This window comes from Parasteatoda tepidariorum, chromosome 5 (genome assembly GCF_982258835.1).
Source record: "Parasteatoda tepidariorum strain Cologne lab strain chromosome 5, Ptep-v5.0, whole genome shotgun sequence".
NCBI lineage: Eukaryota > Metazoa > Arthropoda > Arachnida > Araneae > Theridiidae > Parasteatoda > Parasteatoda tepidariorum.
This window is the reverse complement of record NC_141759.1, coordinates 34,736,615-34,755,304: the sequence shown is the minus strand read 5'-3', so window position 1 is coordinate 34,755,304 and position 18,690 is coordinate 34,736,615. Positions and strand designations below refer to the sequence as shown.

Here is an 18,690-nt window from a genome sequence, read left to right as displayed (position 1 = left end):
AAGAAAAAATTTTTGAGAAATGTTTCTTCAAATGTTGAACGCTTTCTGTTTCCAAATGATTAACCAGTGGTCTGGATCCCCATCTCAAATTCTTCTGCGTTTACCTAAGGGAAATTTTGCTTTTTATTTGCTGCTCAAAAAGTGTTCTTCTCTACCTATGATTCAGATACTTGTTGTTGTTGTAGTTCATTTACGTCGCACTAGAGCTGCACAATGGGCTGTCTTGCGACTGTCTGGGAAGCATCCCTGAGGATGATTCGAAGACATGCCATCATAATTTTGATCCTCAGCAGAGGGGATGGCACCGCTGCTTCGGTAGCCCAACGGCCTGCACGCGAAGTCGAGTATTTTAAGGTGGAACAGTTTAGCGATTACCAATACCGCACACACTCGGTCCATACGCAGAATGATCCAAGAGGTCACCCACCGACACACTGACCGCAGTCACTGATACTTAACTTCGGTGATCTGCTGGGAACCATGTCTTAACTATCAGTCCACTGCGGGACCTAATTCTGATTGAACTAAATGAAAACTTAGTAAATAAAAGCCTGAAAATATTTTTCCCGTTAAAGGGCGTATTCAAGCGTTGCAATTGCGAATTGTCCCAGCCGCAAGTGTGTGAACGTAATCAAGACGTCGGTCGGCTAACGCGGATGACAAGCTAAAGTTCCTGGAATATTTTTCCTGACTGGCAACACATTTAGTTTATTTATTGTTTACATTTAAGATGTCGCTGAAAAATTTTCACGTGTTTGTTGGCTCTGAAATTGGTTTATTAAAAGGTATATTATTATTAAAATAAACAACAATCATTTTGGATTTATTAAAAGTAGGTGATGGGAAGCGAGTTTTATCTAATAATCAGCTTACACTAATAAAAGCTCTCTCTACACAAAAGTTTTCTTATGTGCTGTTAAAGTGTAACAATAAGTTTTTATTTCCATCAAATTTTTCCTAAAATTCTGATCTCTAAACAGCTGAAAAAGCAAGCCAAGGAAAAAAGAGCATAGTAAAGTCTTGCTTTTCAACGAAAATCAAGAAAATTTTAATCTATTTCATTATTGGAATAAAATCATTCTGTTGCCAAGAAATATGATTTTACAGTTAGTTTTGTGTGCGCAGGGAGTTTATTTTTTTTTTTTCATTACTCTGCATTTCACAGTTTAATTTTTCGGTAATTTAACATTTGAAAACAATTTTTTTAACACTACTTTTAACTACAGATAAATGAAAATTAGAAATTCTAATACCCTGTACAAAACCCCCAAAATTCAATATTACACTTCCTTTATCATAAAAAATAATTGGGAAGATTTCCGTATCTTGAATCGGGGCAAAATAATCGCTCACAACACTTAACAGTGAGTACATAACTATGCCCTAAAACACATACAATATATCACATTTTAGCAATTTAGTATGACTGAATTCTTATAAATTTTAAAGGATTGAAAAGTCCTGGAGCTATATTTTTGTGTAACTCTCACTCAAGTTAAGCCCCTTATAAAAGTATTTATATCTACACATTGAATAAATTATAGATATATTTGTGAAATGAATTATTTAATTGCGAATGAGTTACTGTCATTTATTTATGTATGTAATGTGCCTACTAAAAAATCTAATAATAAGTATTCTAAAAAGAAGAAATTTTAGAATTATTTTACTGTAAATGGTCACCAGCTCTTTTAACATGACATATGAAGAAATTTTTAATTTATATTAAGTATTCCTTTAACTATCCCTAAGTTCCGATTCTTTCTTAGAGACAAAGCTGAATTCTTTTTGCTCATATTTTTAGAAATGTTTTAAAAATTGTGAAAGTAACTTTTAGTATCTCTTAAATAATGAAATTTTTTAGATAATCTACTTTTTGGTGACTTAATTTTAGCTAATTTTTTTAAACATTCGAAATAATTGAATAAATCCCTTTTCATTAATGTAAACATCTTCACTAAAATTTTTGCTTTTTTTAAGTTTACTTTGGGAAATATCCAAAAGCATTTGAAGATTTTTAAAATATATATTACGTCAAAATTGATATAATTTTTACAAACTAACATAATTTTACGTATTAAATCAGCTTGACAACAGGGATCTGTCCAGGCCAAATTTATGACCGTTTATCAGTACCTTCACAAATTCAACTTTAGGAAACACAAAATATTTTTTCTTAAAGTTTAACTTTTGTATCAGTAAAGTTTAACTCAGAAACAATAAATCCATATTTTTACCGCATTTTTTGTGTTAATTTTTAATATAGTTTTTAATGTTTACAAATTATGTCTAAATTTTCATAAAATAAGTACCTCACAGAAAAACCTAGACAGACCCCTGGACAAAGCACTATATTCATAACAGGTTTTATCCATGAAAATTAATACAAAATTTTAAAAAATCTCATATTAAACTACTTTCTAATTAAATTTTTGAAGCAATGATTTCTCTATGAAAAAAGTGTGATTTAAAACTATAGTTACTTAGAAATAAGTTTATAGTGTTTAAAACCAAATTGATTGTAATCAATGCACCTTGTTGGAGAAATAGAGATATTGAGTTAAAATATGTAATTTGATGGTTTATTAAAGTTAGTCTATGTATTATATTAAAATGTGATGTTTTTAAAAATGTTTTATTCATTTAAATTTATTGATATTATTATATACATTTTTTAATTAAAGGTGTTGATACTGAGAAAAAGACATTTTCCAATTTAAATTCTGTGTCAGATTCGTCTAGAGATGAAGAAATTACAGCAATGTGTTGGGAAAGCTCTTCGCAAGAAAAGGTATTAAAATTAATAAGTATAAATATGTGATTAATATAATGTTCTTTTTATTATATTGCTTTTTAAAATTTTTATCTAGTTTATAGTGGTATAATGGTGTTTTGTAGAAAAATATTTTTGAGTGATTTCTGGTTATAAGTCAGTGTTTTACTTGCTCTAAATTTTACTGTATAATGAATTAGGCTATTTTAATTACTTCTTATATAGAACCTTACTAAGTGGATAAAAGCACAATTTTATAGTCAGGGGTCTGTCCAGGCCGAATTTACTACCGTTTAGCGGTACCTTCACAAATTCAACTTTAGGAAAAACGGTAGTTTCACAAATTCAATTTTGGAAAAACGGTAGTTTCACAAAATACTTTTTCTTAAAGTTTCATTTTTGTATCCCTTAAGAAACGATAAATCCATATTTTTGTGTTGATTTCTTAATATAATTTTTAATTTTTCACAAATTACGTCTAAATTTTCACAAAATAGGTACCTGTCAGAAAAACCTAGACAGACCCCTGATAGTGAACAAATGTGATGGTCTTTTTGCTTTTAAAATTGATTGCTATATAGCTAAAATTGCACTAGTTGGTTTTATGAAAAAGTACCTGATTTATCTCTTTTATGTTTTTATTTAAATTTTAAGATGCTGTATTTCATAAACTAATGGATGTAATGAAGCAAAAAAATTTAAATATTCTTTCATCAGTGTTTAGAATACAATCACCAAGTTTCATATAAATTTTTTTAGCAATGATTTCTTTATAATTCTTCTGTTAGAAATTCAATGATTTTACATAGAACGGGTTTTTTAAATAAATTTGCCAAGTTTGAATAATCTCATTGCTTTTTTTTTTCTTCTCCTCTTGACAATATCATAAAGCTAACATTAATAGTAGTATTACAAAATATCCATTTGGTTTTAAATTATTTATTATTTAATTGAAAAAGAAGTGCTTTATTAAATATTTTAAGAGAAAAATTAAAAACAAAAAATCCTTTTTTTAAAAGTTCCTTTTTTCAAAAATTTTAATGAAGGGAAGAAAAAGAAAGTGCTGATCAGTTGTAGGAATCATCCGCCAACATGTTGAATTACTGCGAGATTAAGTATTACTAGTACTATTTGAGGGGATAAAAATGATTTCTGCTGTAATTTTTGTTTATATGTTATTTGACCCAGAATCAGAACACCTTCTGTTACTTCCTTTCCAAATATTATATTTAAATGTATTTCTGTTTCGAAATTAAAATATTATCTATCAATGCTTGTTCAAATCTTTATCATTCTTTTCTTAATTATTCCACTAGGTATACACTGGTCATAAAAACCAGCTGATCAAAGCATATGATTGTGATACGGGAATATATACGACCATTCATGACTCAGAAATTGGACAAGGAGCTATCAAAGGACTCTGTCTTTTTAATGAGTAATTTATCTTTGTGACTTTTACTTTATTTAATTTGTCAGTTTTTAGTTAAGTCAAGTCATATAAAAAGTTATTATAATACAAATATTTTTCCATTAAATTCATGAAAATAGTAATAAAACGGAAGCTGCCTTTATTAATGAAAAAAACTTTTTATGAAAGTCATATTCATGAAATGTGTTTAGGTTTAATAAAAATATTTTGTTACAAATATGTTTTAAAAAAAAGTAGTGGTTAAGTTATATATAGATTAGGAATCTGAAAGCAGCTTTTTACAACTTTTTTGGGCTATGTTAGTCTGCAAAATACATGTTGGTCATTTGCTTTAAATTTACAAAATTTTATACTGTTCAAAGTTATTTTCATAATACAGTGCAGAGCCCGTTATACGGAATTCGGAAAACCAAAAAACCGGAACGAAATTCGATAAATTTTCTCGCCATTTGAAAAAAAAATTTTTTTTTTCCTCAAAATTTTAGGATTTTTCTTTCTTTTTTGAAAGATGTTTACCTTACAATCATTTTGGAAATAATCATTAGTGTATTACTTCATCGTTTTTTCTTCTTTTTAAGATCATTACCAAATATTTTTTTTTTAGTTGGGTTTAACAATAAAAAATAACAGCTTTTTGTAGCGATTCAGAAAACCGGAAAAATCAGTTATCCGGAATAGCGATGGTCCCGATCGTTCAGGATAATCGGTTCCCTACTGTAATTTTAAAAACTTTTTATTAGATCAGCTTTGGACATAATAAAGTTCTTTACCACCTCAAGAATTTTAGTCGGGTATACTGCTCACTTGTTTGTGTTGACAGTCATATTAATTTGAAAAGAAAAGATGAAAATGGAAATTATGTATTATGAAAGAGATGAAAGAAATTATGAAAGAGATTAATCTTACTCTTAAATTCATTTGTCTTTGTCTCTAATTTAGAGCCAATTCAGGTGTAAATTTAATTACTAATAATCTGTTGTTGTGGTATGTTGTGATCACTCATATTTGTTCAAACTGTTTATTAAATGTTCAATTTTGTAAAGATGTGATATATAATCAACATGGTCGTGGTTAATTTATTAACCAGAGTAAATATTGAACAAAAATTAAATTATTTTAAATACTTAAATTTTATCGCATTTAATTTAAAATTAAATGCGATAAAATTTAAGTATTTAAAATAATTTAATTTTTGAAATGTATTTGCTTACATTTCTGTACTCATTTTTGTCATTATTCATTTTTATTAATTTGTTGAAAAATTGTCTCATTTCTCCAACAAAGAAAAATTATAATAGAATGTTTAAACATTTTAGAAATCTTGTAACAGCTGTAGAATCTGGAGTTGTTAAAGTTTGGAATGAAGATAACCCTAAAGTAAGTTTTTAGTTTAATGTTATTATTTGTGGAAAGAATTTAAATTTCATCTTTTTAACCTTGTACAGGTTTTATAAATTTAATCATTCTTTTATCCTATTGAAATTTATTTAATTTCTTATTTGATTATGAAGGAATGTTTTTAAATTATCTATTAATTATTTCTTAACAATGTCATTTGAGCTCAGGTTTTTTCTATTTATTATTTTAAAATTAATAAATGTTAGATAAGTCTAATAACTTATTTTATATGAAGTTTTATACCTATACATTTTATCAAATTCATTTAAGTTTCTACTTTTGAATATCCATAATACTTGCTTCATTTGCATTTATAAACTGTAGAGATTTAAAAAATTTATTTGTTATTAATTTTTTTGAAAATTTGTCTTAATATTTTTAAGACTATCCAATAGGCCTAGTGAAAGGCTTGGAAATTAACTTTTAACTTGAAATTCAAAGGTTGTGCATCCCCTTTTTAAGTACAGTCAAAGCAGAGAATTTATTTTCGTTGTGATACGCAACTGCATCCTGCCCTTCACACGAAACATTCGAGTGACTAAACAAGATGCAGTTATTGTTTCCATGATGTATCTTCAACAAATGGCTTGCTAAGAATTGTAATTGCCCAGTATGCTGGACGCAACTATATTATTTGCTATAGTGAACCATCAGCAATTCCAGCAATATGTCCACTATAAACAATGGTTCCCTATATCCAAATTTTTTGAAAAACATGTTTTAGCATATCATAGTTGAATTATTGAATTTAGAGATTGAAATTTTTCATAATTTGTTTGAAAAATTATTAACTAATTAATTAATAATCAAAAATTAAAGCAAAATTTCTTTACTTAGCTAGAAATTGATTTTAATGTAGAATTTGTTTTTAAGTAGAGTTTATCAATTTTCTTCTCTGCAACCTGCAAAAAATTCAGTATTTTCTGATTCACTTTTGCTATAGAAAAAAATATTCTGGATATTTACTGTTAATTTTACTTCAGATAAAATTGGTGTTGAAATTTCATTTCCTCCTACATTTTCTTTTAATAAATCTTTTTCCATAACTCCTTTCTTTTGTTGAATTTCAGTAAGGCTACCAGAAGCGCACACTATATCATCATAACAAATTCTTATAGTTGGCTTTGTAGTTAATGGGCAGTTTTTTAACGTTTCTGAAGCACTTCTGTTTTTGAGATATTCTTATGAGAATTTTTGCTTTTCTGAGCCTTTCCTGTTTGTGCACACAAAAACTGTTACTCTTCCTTTGAAGAGCTTTCCATTAGTTTTCTCCTTTAAATTTTAACATCTGATTGAAAGTCAGTTTGTCATCATTAAAAATACCTTTCTCTTCATAATCCTGTATAATATCCGGCCACAGTTCAGCTTTCCTCTTTTCCACATCTGTTGCACAAGCACTTGCTTCTCCCCCAAACAATCTTTCCAGAAGAAATATTATTCTGTGAAATCTTACCAACCATTCTATGGAGGACACAAAACCCTTTTTCTCAAATTATTAACTATGACTAATTACTAAATTAACTTTGTCCTCAGTCGAAAATTGTTTCCCTTTTACAGAAGTTAAATTATGAGTTAAATTCTTTTCCCCTATCCGTTGTCAAGGAGTGATCTGTAAAGATTAGGACTTCTAGAGATAGGACGATTGCAAGAATTAAGTAGGGCACCATGTTAATAAGTTGTAGAACAAGTCTTTTCCTGTATCTGGGGTGAGGGGATACGAGAAGAATGAGCTGCTAAACATGTTCATGGTAGTTAAAGGCGATCATAATGGAGTGAAATACGACAACCTAAAAGAATGGTGTCACTTGTAGTCTTAACACCTGTAAGTTTAAAGTTGTAGGACTGGAAATAAAATCTGTCAAAATAAAATGTCAGTCCTCTATAACCTAGCTACCGATTTTTGGCTACAAGCTATTCACTATATGTGTTTAAAATAATATTATCTAAATATGAGCTCGGACAGGACCACTAAAAATTTTCACTATAGCTGGGTTTGACCGTTTTTCAAATTTAAAACTAGATATTTGATTCATGAAGTTAATCTAAACAATTGTTTTAGGTTACAGTTAAAATTGGTCAAGAACCTTTTTTTATGTAGTCTAATTTGAATATATGTATTTTACATTATAAATATCCCTTTTTATTTCATATCTGTTTCACAAAGTTAATCTGTTTTATAACTTTATGAAACAGGTGTCTGTTTTATAAAGTTCTAATTTGAATATATGTATTTTACATTATAAATATCCCTTTTTATTTCATATCTGTTTCATAAAGTTAATCGAAAACCCCTCACATATACTGTATAACTTCAGTATTTATTTTACTCTATATAAATGTCCTTTCTTATTTCATCCATCCTATTTATTTATTTTTATGTTTGCTTAATTTTTATGTTTGTTTAATTTTTATGCTTGTTTTACAGAAGGTTGAGATAAACACTGAGGGCAATATTTGTAAAATGGAGAGAAATTCTTTCTCTCAATCTCAAATTGCAACTGGCGGTGAAGAAAATGACCTTAAAGTATGGGACTTGAATGCTTTTGAAAAAGCAATATTTATGGCTAAAAATGTAAGTTTTTAATTCACTACCAAAACATAAATTATTGAAATAAAAACTAAGGCATTTATTTTTGAATTTTAATGACTATTTGTACAGTTAGATTCTGAAGAAAAAAATTTGGAACTGCTGAAATTATAATTTTGACAAACATACCATTGCTGTTAACTTTAATACTTTTTGAAGAAGTTTTTCTTGTGAAAGTTTTTGTGGAAGTATTAGCTAAGAAACAATTAAAGTAAACAGAATTATTTTAAAAAAATTTACCATAACTTTATTTAAGTGTATTTGATTATCAGATGTTTAATGGACAATTACAGCATCATTTCAAAATTTATATTTTTTGTCCTACTTATTGGAAATTTTCTCCTTAATGTGAAAATCCAATTATTTTTTTCAACAAATGTTTATTTAATGTTAAACATTTAAATTGTCCTAAAAAAAGCTTCCGTAAGTTATTCGATAAAAAAACTATCCCTTGATTGATTCTGATGTACGGGGATCCTCATGCATCTTTGGAAAAACTCATCATACATCTGCTAAGGCTATTTCAATGCTCTTAGTTTTGATACCACTTATATTGTATGATTGTTCCTTGTCAAAGTTAAAATAATTAAGTCTTAAAATACTTAAAGCTTAATTACTTTATCAAAATCACTAACAAGATTGATTAGAAGTGGGTATGTGCTATTGTTCAAAGATTCAGGTGATGTAATTTAATTTTGCTGTATAATTTCAGCGAATTATAAAGCTAACAGTTTTTTTTTTTACTAAAACTGAAGGATTTTTTTTATTTACTAATGCAGTTTTTTTTTTTTTACTATGCTTTAATTGTTCAAATACTCGGTAATGCACATGCATATCAATTCTTAATATTATTCTTTGAATAAATAGATTTTTCTCTATGTATCGAAATTATTTTTATTTATAATTTCTCTTTCTGCAATATAGCATTTACAAAGAATGGTTCTTGTTAATTTATCACCTTATTTCTGTAAACAAAAAATTCTGTTAGTTCTTGCAAAGAGGAATAGTATAATTCATGCATTAAACCTATTTAATAATAAAAAAAATTAAATAAAGTGAAAGGAAAAAATCACAAGTTAAGTATTTGGTTTCACCAAAAAGCATATCAGTGCTTTCAAGAATGTAGTTAGCTAAAAAATATCTGCCCATAATCATCATCGCCACAATCTAAGTAAATATATATGGGTTATAAGTGCTTATACTCAAAACTTCATTTGATATAATTGAAGTTTGCCATATAATTTCAGCGAATCATCTGGCTAAGCATTTTTGTTTTACTAAAGTTTAAAAATTCATGCAGTATGAAAATGATTCCTTATGCACCTTTTTTCTTTATTATTATTAAATATTGATATTCAAAACATTTTCATTTTTTGAGTTAATCGGAATTTTGCTGTAGCTAAAAATTATTTTTTGTAAAAAATTAAAAATAAGACATTAAGAAATAATTTTTTTAATGTGGCTACAAATGATTTTAAAAAAATTAAATTTATTTATTTATTTAATGTAAAATAATTTTATTTGAATATGTGTGTATTTTTAAATAATTTTTTCTCCTTTTAAGGTAAGAAATGATTTTCTAGATTTAAGAGTGCCAGTTTGGATTACAGACATGAAGTTTCAAGAATTGAATAAAATTGTTACGTGTACTCGCCACCATCAAGTAAGTAAAACTATTTTTGAATTCTATTCCCTTATTTATTGATTACTTCATTAAGTTATTAAATAGTTTGAACCATCATCTTAAAAGCTGTATATCTAGAACAGTGGTTACCAACTGGAGGCCCGCGAACTAAATTATATTAGTTGTGATTTTTTTGCGGACAATTTTCATACAAAATCTGAATTGGTTTATAATACTTTTCTCATTGTTTCTGTGAAATTTAAAATAACAAAGGCGCAAAAAAAATTTATTTCCCATGTTTGCATCCAAGAAAATATTTATTCAAATACAAAAATAATCATGTATGTTGCTCTTTTTTTTTTTTTTTTTTTTTTTGTGAACATAATTTAGCATGTGCATATCAGAAATTTTCTAGAAGAAATTCTCCAATTTAACTTTTTAAAACCACTCATTTTGGACAAAATTATTTACATCTGTAAATTTTAAAATTAAAATGTAAATATCTGTTCTCTGGTGGTTGCAGCAGACAAAAATCAATTCTCTCATTGGAACATTTTGTGTGCTACTATGTAAGTTTTAATACCAACCTTTCTAAAGTTTTATATCTTAACTTATACTTTCTTATCTTATTGTAGCCAGAATTTTTTTTTTATATGCAATTAAATATTTTTAAAAATCTACTTCTTATTTAATTTGTAATTCAATACTTTTGTTTTGTACAACTTGATAAAAATCTGCCAGTAATATTTATGTTTCTTCAAACATAAAATAGTCCTTTATAAAATTTTGATAAAGTTATACCCTGCCATTTGACTGATGTTTTTAATTGTGGCCCCCGGCCTCATGTAAGTTGCAAACCCCTGATCTAGAACAAGAACACCAAAAGATACAGTTTATATCTAGGAACATAATCAACACTCAAATTGTAAATATTTCATGTGTTGTCATACAGGATTTTTGACCCACCCACAAAACCCTCACATAGTTTTTTTTTTTTAAAGACCCATGCTCAAATGGGTTTTTTATTAACATAATCAAAATCTATCCATATATCAATTGTTATTTTTTATTTGACTTAAAAATATTAATACATAAAACACAGATATGCATAACCCTACTTTCACAATGTAGTGTATTTAGATAAATATGTATGTAACTTTAAATTAATATAATAATTTTTCTTGCTTCAACATTAGGAAAAATCACTTTTTTTTTCAGTTTTGATTTGAACAGTTGCATTGTTAGGCTGGAATAACTTTGTCATTCTTTTTACTCCTTAATAAATAAGTTTTCAAATTTGAATAAAATAAGCATATATATAATCGCAACAAAATATTAAGGGTAGAATTTTTTATTTCTTTTCAAAAGAATATTTTTGTTTTATAAAATATACATATGGGTAGATCAAAATATTTTATTAGTATTTATATATTTATGCTGCAACATAATAATTTAATTTTAAAAATTCATCAAATTTCAAACCATAATAAAATACTGAGTAATATGAAATTAACGTTTTCTTATTTTGCATTTTAAATTTTGTTTAATAAAAGTTTATATAATTGATTAATTATATTATTGATCACAGCAAAACTGATTCTACAGAAAAACATAGTTTAAAGAGCAATTCAAAAATCTTTTAAGAAAATTATTAAATAAGCAGTTTTTATATATTTTTAGTTGAGTATTTTTTAATCCTTGTTATAAAAGAGAGCGACAATTCTCCAATGTTATAAAGATGTTTAAACTTTTTCCATTTTCTTTTTAACAAACAATTAACAGGGATGAGTTTTTTTCGCTATTGTTTCGCAAATTTCAACCTCCTTATCAAAAACTTCCAATTCTTTAAAAGTTTCTTTTTTTAAAGAAATTAATATTCTGCTTTTTCTGGAAATTCAGTCGTTCAAATAAAATAATTTTATCTATTTCCGATTTTCAAAAATAAACAGAAAATTCAATCTACTTAGCTGCTAACCCTTCCGCATTTTTACTTATTTTAGCTATTTTCTTCGCTTATACACGCAGAAAATGAGATTTTTTGTATTTTTGCCGGCCCGTCAGACAACTTGTGTTTTCGTAATTAGGACGTCTCGCTGCATCTTGTTTATTGCCGCAAAAGGTAACGAAATAATAAAAGAAAATAGTGGTGGATTTGCAGTAAAAATATTTATTTGCTCATTCAATTAGTCTTGAAAATTTTTTTTTAATTAACAATTTCTAAACAAGAACAATACGAACAAGCCTTTTAGAATGTGCTAATATCTTGATTCTTATTCACGTGATTTAAAATTTGCTCGTTTCAATTCTTATTCAAGTGATTTGAATATAGTACATTGCGATTCTTATTTGCGAGATTTAAAAATCCAATAGTGCGATTTGTATTTACGCATTGTTAAAATCCTATGTAGCAATTCATATTCACGCGAATTTAAAATCCAATGTCGAGATTCATTTATGCAGCTTTAATATGGAATCATATTCACGCAATCAAAAAATTATGCATTGTTATTCATATTTATGTTATTCATGTTCATACAATTTTAAAAGTAATCATCTGGGTTTAAAAATCACTCTTTTTCTTTGTCAAATTTTTGGATATTGTAGCTTCTACACACACACACACACACACACATACATATATATATATATATATATATATATATATATATATATATATATATATATATATATATATATATATATACATATGTAAATATATATATATATATATATATATGTATATATACATATGTAAATATATATATGTATATATATATATATATATATATATATATATATATATATATATATATATATATATATATATATATTCTTGGATTTCCTCTTTTTTACTCTAATCCCTGTATAAGGCAAACAGTCTTTTTTTATTTATTTTTTTAATTTTCAAATATATTTTGTTGCTAGAATTTATTTAGATGCGGTAGCGCTCTACACTCACGTGCCACAGGTTCGGGTTTGATCTTCGGACCGGGCAACGCTGACTCAGCCTTTCATCCCTTAAGTGGGTCGATAAATGAGTACCAAGCATGCTTGGGAACTAAACCCATGGGGTTCCGCGTTAGGCTTACAACCTAACCGGAACATCTGCTCCTGCACCTCAGAAGAAAACTGTCAAGAAAACTGAGACACACAGTAGGCCTTGACACTCTTTGGGCTGTAGCGCCACTGAGTTTAGTTTAGAATTTATTTAAGATTGTTTGCTTCCGAGAAAAGTTTTATTTTAAAACAGTTTTTTAATAGATAGTTTTTTTCCAAACATCTCTAGCCGAAAAAATCGTTAATAAATCTGTATTGTTCAGTATTCTAGATTGTTATTCTCCTACTTAATCTCCATGCATTTCTCATTAAATATGATAATAGCTCAGTATCAAAAACGTAATTTTTCATTCACAACCTTCTTGCTCTGATTGTAGGTTTATTTACTTTAGTCCTAGAGAATAAGCATAGAAAATCTCAGGCAGTAATTTGTATATTAGTCATTTATAGAGGACTTTCTGGTTTCTGCTAAGGAACTTTTATCATTTAGTTGATAGAGTCAAAAATTCTTAACTCATTCATTGGTAAAAATGAAATGAAAGGGTACGAATGTGCTTAAAAATGATCCATTATAAACTGGATAGTTTATTTATTTTTGTTGCAGGTACGCTTATATGATACCAGAGCTCAGAGACGTCCCGTGATTGATATGGAGTTTGAAAAATATCCTCTCATGTCTTTGTCTCTTGCACACAATGAGAATCAAATTGTGGTTGGAAGTAGTCGAGGCAGAATGGCTCTCATCGATTTAAGAAAAAAGCTGCTTGTTCATGTCTTTAAAGGCTTTGCTGGAAGCATTAGATGTGTTCAGTGTCATCCTACTCAACCGTTAGTAGCGTCTTGTGGCTTGGACAGATTTCTCAGAATACATGAATTAAACCAACACAAACTTTTAAAAAAGGTAAAAATTGTATGCTTCATTGCACTGTTTGTGACTATTAAAAATTTACATCCTGTTTTTTCTTCTGTAAATATTTTAAAGCTTTTCTTGCTGACAGAACACTTGAGTTGTATATAAATTTCTCTATTTGTAAAGTAAAATTAATGCTACTAATGGCATACAAATATTTTTTTTTTTAATTGTATGTATCAACAACTTTTGTATTTTTTGCTCTTGAAAAATATATTGTTATCAACTATTTATTATTTATAATGAATCGTGAAAAAAAAATCCTGAAAAGAGTACATCATATTGCTATTTAGACTTAAACTAAAAAGTAAATATTTGGTTTATATTTCATAGAAAAAATATTAGCGAAAAGAATAAAACTTCACAAAAATATGTAAAAAAAAATAAATAATAATAATAAAAAATTTTGTAAATTTTTAGAGTGGCAAAAACTAATAATTTGGTTTATTTGTTGGAAATATATGTAGATGAACTTAACTTCACAGAAAAAGTTTAACCCTTCAACTTTTGACACCAAACTCAGATCCGAGTACATTATGTTTGCTTTCTGTCCCAATATTCCATGCTGAAAATCTACTTAACAGCCATTTTTATGTACAAATTTGTGCAGGTAACAAATCTATTAAAAGTTACATAAAGTACTAAAAAGAGACCTGCTCTGATTAAGTTACTAGGTCTCTTGTGTCAAGCAAAATTTCATTGAATTTGATTTTTGTTTAATTTAAAGTCCTGTAACTTAAAAGAAACATTATTGGGAAACATTATTATTATCATACTTATGAAATATTACGGGGGAAAAATAATTCAGTAAATTATTATTCGATTTATTATTGAAAAATACATGGCATAATTTTATCTGATTCAATAAATTTTATTAATGTGTAATACAGTGTTGAAAAATATATGCACATAGCATTTAATAATTTTTTGAAAACTCTTCTGCATAAATATATCATGCATTACACTTTCCTTTTGTTGTGTAATACAGAAAATTTATTGCTATTCTGAAAAAAAAGTGTTTTGAAATTTATTCTTCTAAAACATTTTAAGAGAAGTTATTATTATAATCAACCAAAGTTCAACCAGAATTTCACTGATATTAATAAGAATGACATGTAAGGATTTTAGAAAGAAGTTAGAAGAAACGCCAATTTAGGTCGAGAATGTTAGGTTTCTATATAAAATATAAATTAGAGAAGAATAGCATTAAGTAGAAATTAGAGACAGAATTAAGTAGAAATTGTTTAAAATTGTATATTGCAATTTAAAAAAAAAAAAAAAAATAGGCAATTGCAAATGCTTTTCCATAATTATTTTATTTTTAATACATGATAATAATAATAAAGGATTTTTAGCATTATAAATGTTGATTTTCTTACAGCTTTAATAAAACCCTAACTGCTTCGAATTAAGTTTCTTTTACTCCTGCTGAAACTTTAGCTTAGTTATTTATCTTTATTAAATTGTCATTGACGTTTTATTAAAAGCATTATTATTATTTTTTCTTCCAGATATATCTAAAAACTAAACTGAACACTCTTCTGTATAAAACTAATCTTGAAACTACAGACAGTGCAACAAATGAACCGGAGAAGAGTGTAGTACCAGTCAAACCAGCTAAAAATGATGAGGAAGAGGATGACATTTGGAGTGCTATGCCTGTAGTTAAAGAAGGGAAAAAAATAAAGAAAATTTTAAACAATGATATGGCTGAACCAGTTAAAAAGAAAAAGAAAAAAAATATTTAGTATGTAAATTATTCTTGATTTAATACACTATATTTCTTTTAAAATTTTATTTGGCATTTAATAATAATCAGTTTTTATTTTACTTGCTTAATTGAATTAGTAATATAACACAAAAGTAGTGTTTATGCTATTAATCAGTTAACTATTTTCGTACTTTATTTTTTGATTATTTATTTTTAAAAATCTTTTTCAAAAATTTTTGTTTCTGCAATATTCAATACTTTTTCTTTTTATATATTCTTTCTACTATCTAGTTCGAATTGTTCTCCCCGTTCATTCTGTATTGTCTCAGTCAAAAAATGCAATATGCATTTCTTAAAATTTTAATTCAAATATTCAGTTGTAAAAATTATTTATAGAGAGAGGAGGAGAAAACATGGAAAAATAATAGAGATTTTTTGAAAGAGAAGAAGATAAAATTAATTTGAAATACTTTTAAAAAAATTTAAAAGCCGTAAAACTAGATATGGAAAAGATATCTCGTCATCAGTTCACACTATTATGTCCACAAAAGGAGTAGTAATATGATGTATTAATATAGCCGTAAAAAAAATTAAAATAGTGCAAACTAAGCAAAAAATGCAAAATAAAACAAATCAAGCGAACAATAGAAAATAATAATTCAAGAAAATACTGAATGAAGCTCGTGTAAAATATAAAGCGAGTAACGAATTCATATTTAGTTTCCACTTACTGGCAACTTTCAAAAATGGTTTAAAATATTTTCCTAACAAGTCTGCCAGACTATAAAATATGAAAATAGAAACGTAAATAGAAAATGATGGGGTCATTTTATAGCATGTTTAGCTAAAGTCTGGAAGCATGCTTGATTTGTTAATAAATGTTTTTAGAAGCATTAGTATTCCATGTAATTAGTTTATTTATATGAAGTTTAAAATCATTTCTTTTATCGTATCATTCAACAATGCAGATATTTTAATACTTAAATCTGAAAAATTTTAATTAATATTATCGTCATGATTACAAAGCAATATTAATTTCTTTGGATAAATAGTATTTAAAAAAATTCCATAACTTTGAAAATTAATAACTCTGAAATCACCAATAGATCTAAAAACAAACTTAATATTAATAGTATAATTTATTTCATAATAGTGCAAAAATAAGTTAGCTAAGAGTGATGAAAAATTAGATTCTTCTAGTATTCCATCAATTGGAACAGAAATCTGTTTTCCATTGAAAAGATAATTATTAAAAAGACAAATATTAATAAGCATTTCCCAATAATGAACATCTTTTAGTTTCGAAGGGGAAAAGCTACTCCCCTTACTAAACTAAAAGATATTGGGATTTTCTTTTATCCTTTTTGTCTTTATTGTGTGTATATATATATTGCTAAAAGTTTTTTTTTTCTTTTTTCAGAGATATGTGCCAATTGAAGCCTAAAATAATCTGTAAAAATTGTAAATAAATTATTTTTTAAGAACACTTCTGTATTGTTTATCAAACTTTTGTACTGTTTATTTTTTATGTGTTTTGCACTGCTAAAACAAAACTTTTAGGAAATAAATTCCACTGTAATTGGTACCGAAAAATTATGAATTTCATTCCATTTTTTGTACATAAAAAGCAGATAAGAAGTTCTGAATCTTTGATCAATTTGGATCAAACACTTCTGATTAATCAGAAATGTATGGGGGGGGGGGGAATTAAGTATCTAAATCAGTGGTACCTAATTTGTTTCAACTATGGAATTCTATTCCTAAATTATCAATCTTTTTTTTGTTGAAATGCTAGACCTGAAATGGTGAACCTTTTCCTGATTAGTATACCAGTAAAAACTCCAATTCATTATTTTCTTGTGTCCAGTGTCCTTTTAGTAATGTTTCTTTTTTTAAAATACAATCTGTAAGCCAATGCTTTGATTTCCAACCATGGAATAGCATTGAATACTTAATTGCTGGTTAGTTGTAACTATCATTAAATCAAAAGCAAGGAGGTTTCCTCTGATCGGTTATGTATTTTATTTAAAAACCAGTGTTAAATAGTTGATCCAATTGCGAGTTTATGACTATCCAAGTTAAACTCTGTGGCCCTGGAATTTTGAACCAACTGCTGAAGATAGGAGAACTCCAGAGTTGGCGTTGAAGCAAATTTGCCTTCATGGAAAATTTTTTGATGAAACTAAGCTGCATTTGCTTTACATGGTGGGAAAAGCCACGAAAACTTCCCTCGGTTAATCCAACCTCGAAAGGACTCTAACCCATGGTCTGCCTCCCACTGAGGATATTTTATGTCACCCCTATGACCAGCGTAAGCTGAATTTGTATCGACCAGCCAATGCTGGGATTCAAACTTGGGCATCCTCACTGGTAAGCAAATGATCTATCCCATGAGCCACTGTGGCTCAATCAGTTAAATAGAATTCATTGATGAAAATACCTGCGCAGTATGTTATACTGATGCACTGAAATTTTTGCAATGCAGATGTTGTGGCTCGGGGAATAGAATGCTTGACTACCTATGAGGTGAACCGTGTTCGAATCTCAGTAATGGCTGGTCGATATGAAGCAATCTATCAACAAAAAAAGCACCTCTTTTTCTGGCAAAACCCACACTAAAGAGGTTTTACTTGTTTTTTAAAAAAATTTATTATTGAATATTTAGAACCTTTTTTTATTTTATATCTTAAAGAGTTGCCCTTCTCTTCAAAACATATTTTCTAAATATGCTAAGAAAAATACTCACATTTTATGTTAAAAAAGCAATTAGGAGAAAATTTATAAGTGTTAAGTTGTAAAGAAATAAACAAAAATTTAATATATAAAATCTGTTTTATATAAAATCAATTCTGGTATGAATGCATGATAATTTTTTCTTAATTCATAATGTAAAATGGGAGTTCATTACCTGCAACCCACGAAAGCACCTGAACTTAATAAAAAAAAAAAATTGAATTTCGCATTTAAGTTTTTGACAAACGAAATCTTAACATAGTTTTTCGATCGCTTTTCTCGTCGGTTTAAAAATTCCACACTTTTTTTTTATGCAACCTTAATACAAAACGCGAATTTCGAATTTTTGTAATCACTTTTGACACCCTTTATTTGTGCTAATTTCCCATCAAATTCAATAGCTCTCTTTTCGATTATTTTTGCTGTAGTTATTGCTACTGATATCCACTAATACTTTAAAATTGC

At 27.3% G+C, this 18,690-nt stretch overlaps 1 protein-coding gene across 2 annotated transcripts; it reads left to right on the top strand.

The window, feature by feature from the left end:
- Positions 1-632: 632 nt before the first annotated feature.
- l(2)k09848 (WD repeat domain 74 lethal (2) k09848) lies at positions 633-16,978 on the top strand. 2 transcript variants are annotated; one of them, XM_016059387.4, is made up of 9 exons: positions 633-785; positions 2,685-2,791; positions 4,090-4,211; positions 5,522-5,582; positions 8,029-8,175; positions 9,755-9,853; positions 13,476-13,772; positions 15,293-15,528; positions 16,913-16,978. In XM_016059387.4, coding segments are annotated over exons 1-9 (1,125 nt in total). In that variant the 5' UTR covers positions 633-730; the 3' UTR covers positions 16,914-16,978. The 2 variants fall into 2 exon arrangements, with proteins under 2 accessions (XP_015914873.2, XP_071041287.2); XM_071185186.2 differs by having other exon boundaries at positions 727-832.
- The last annotated feature ends 1,712 nt before the right edge of the window (positions 16,979-18,690 follow it).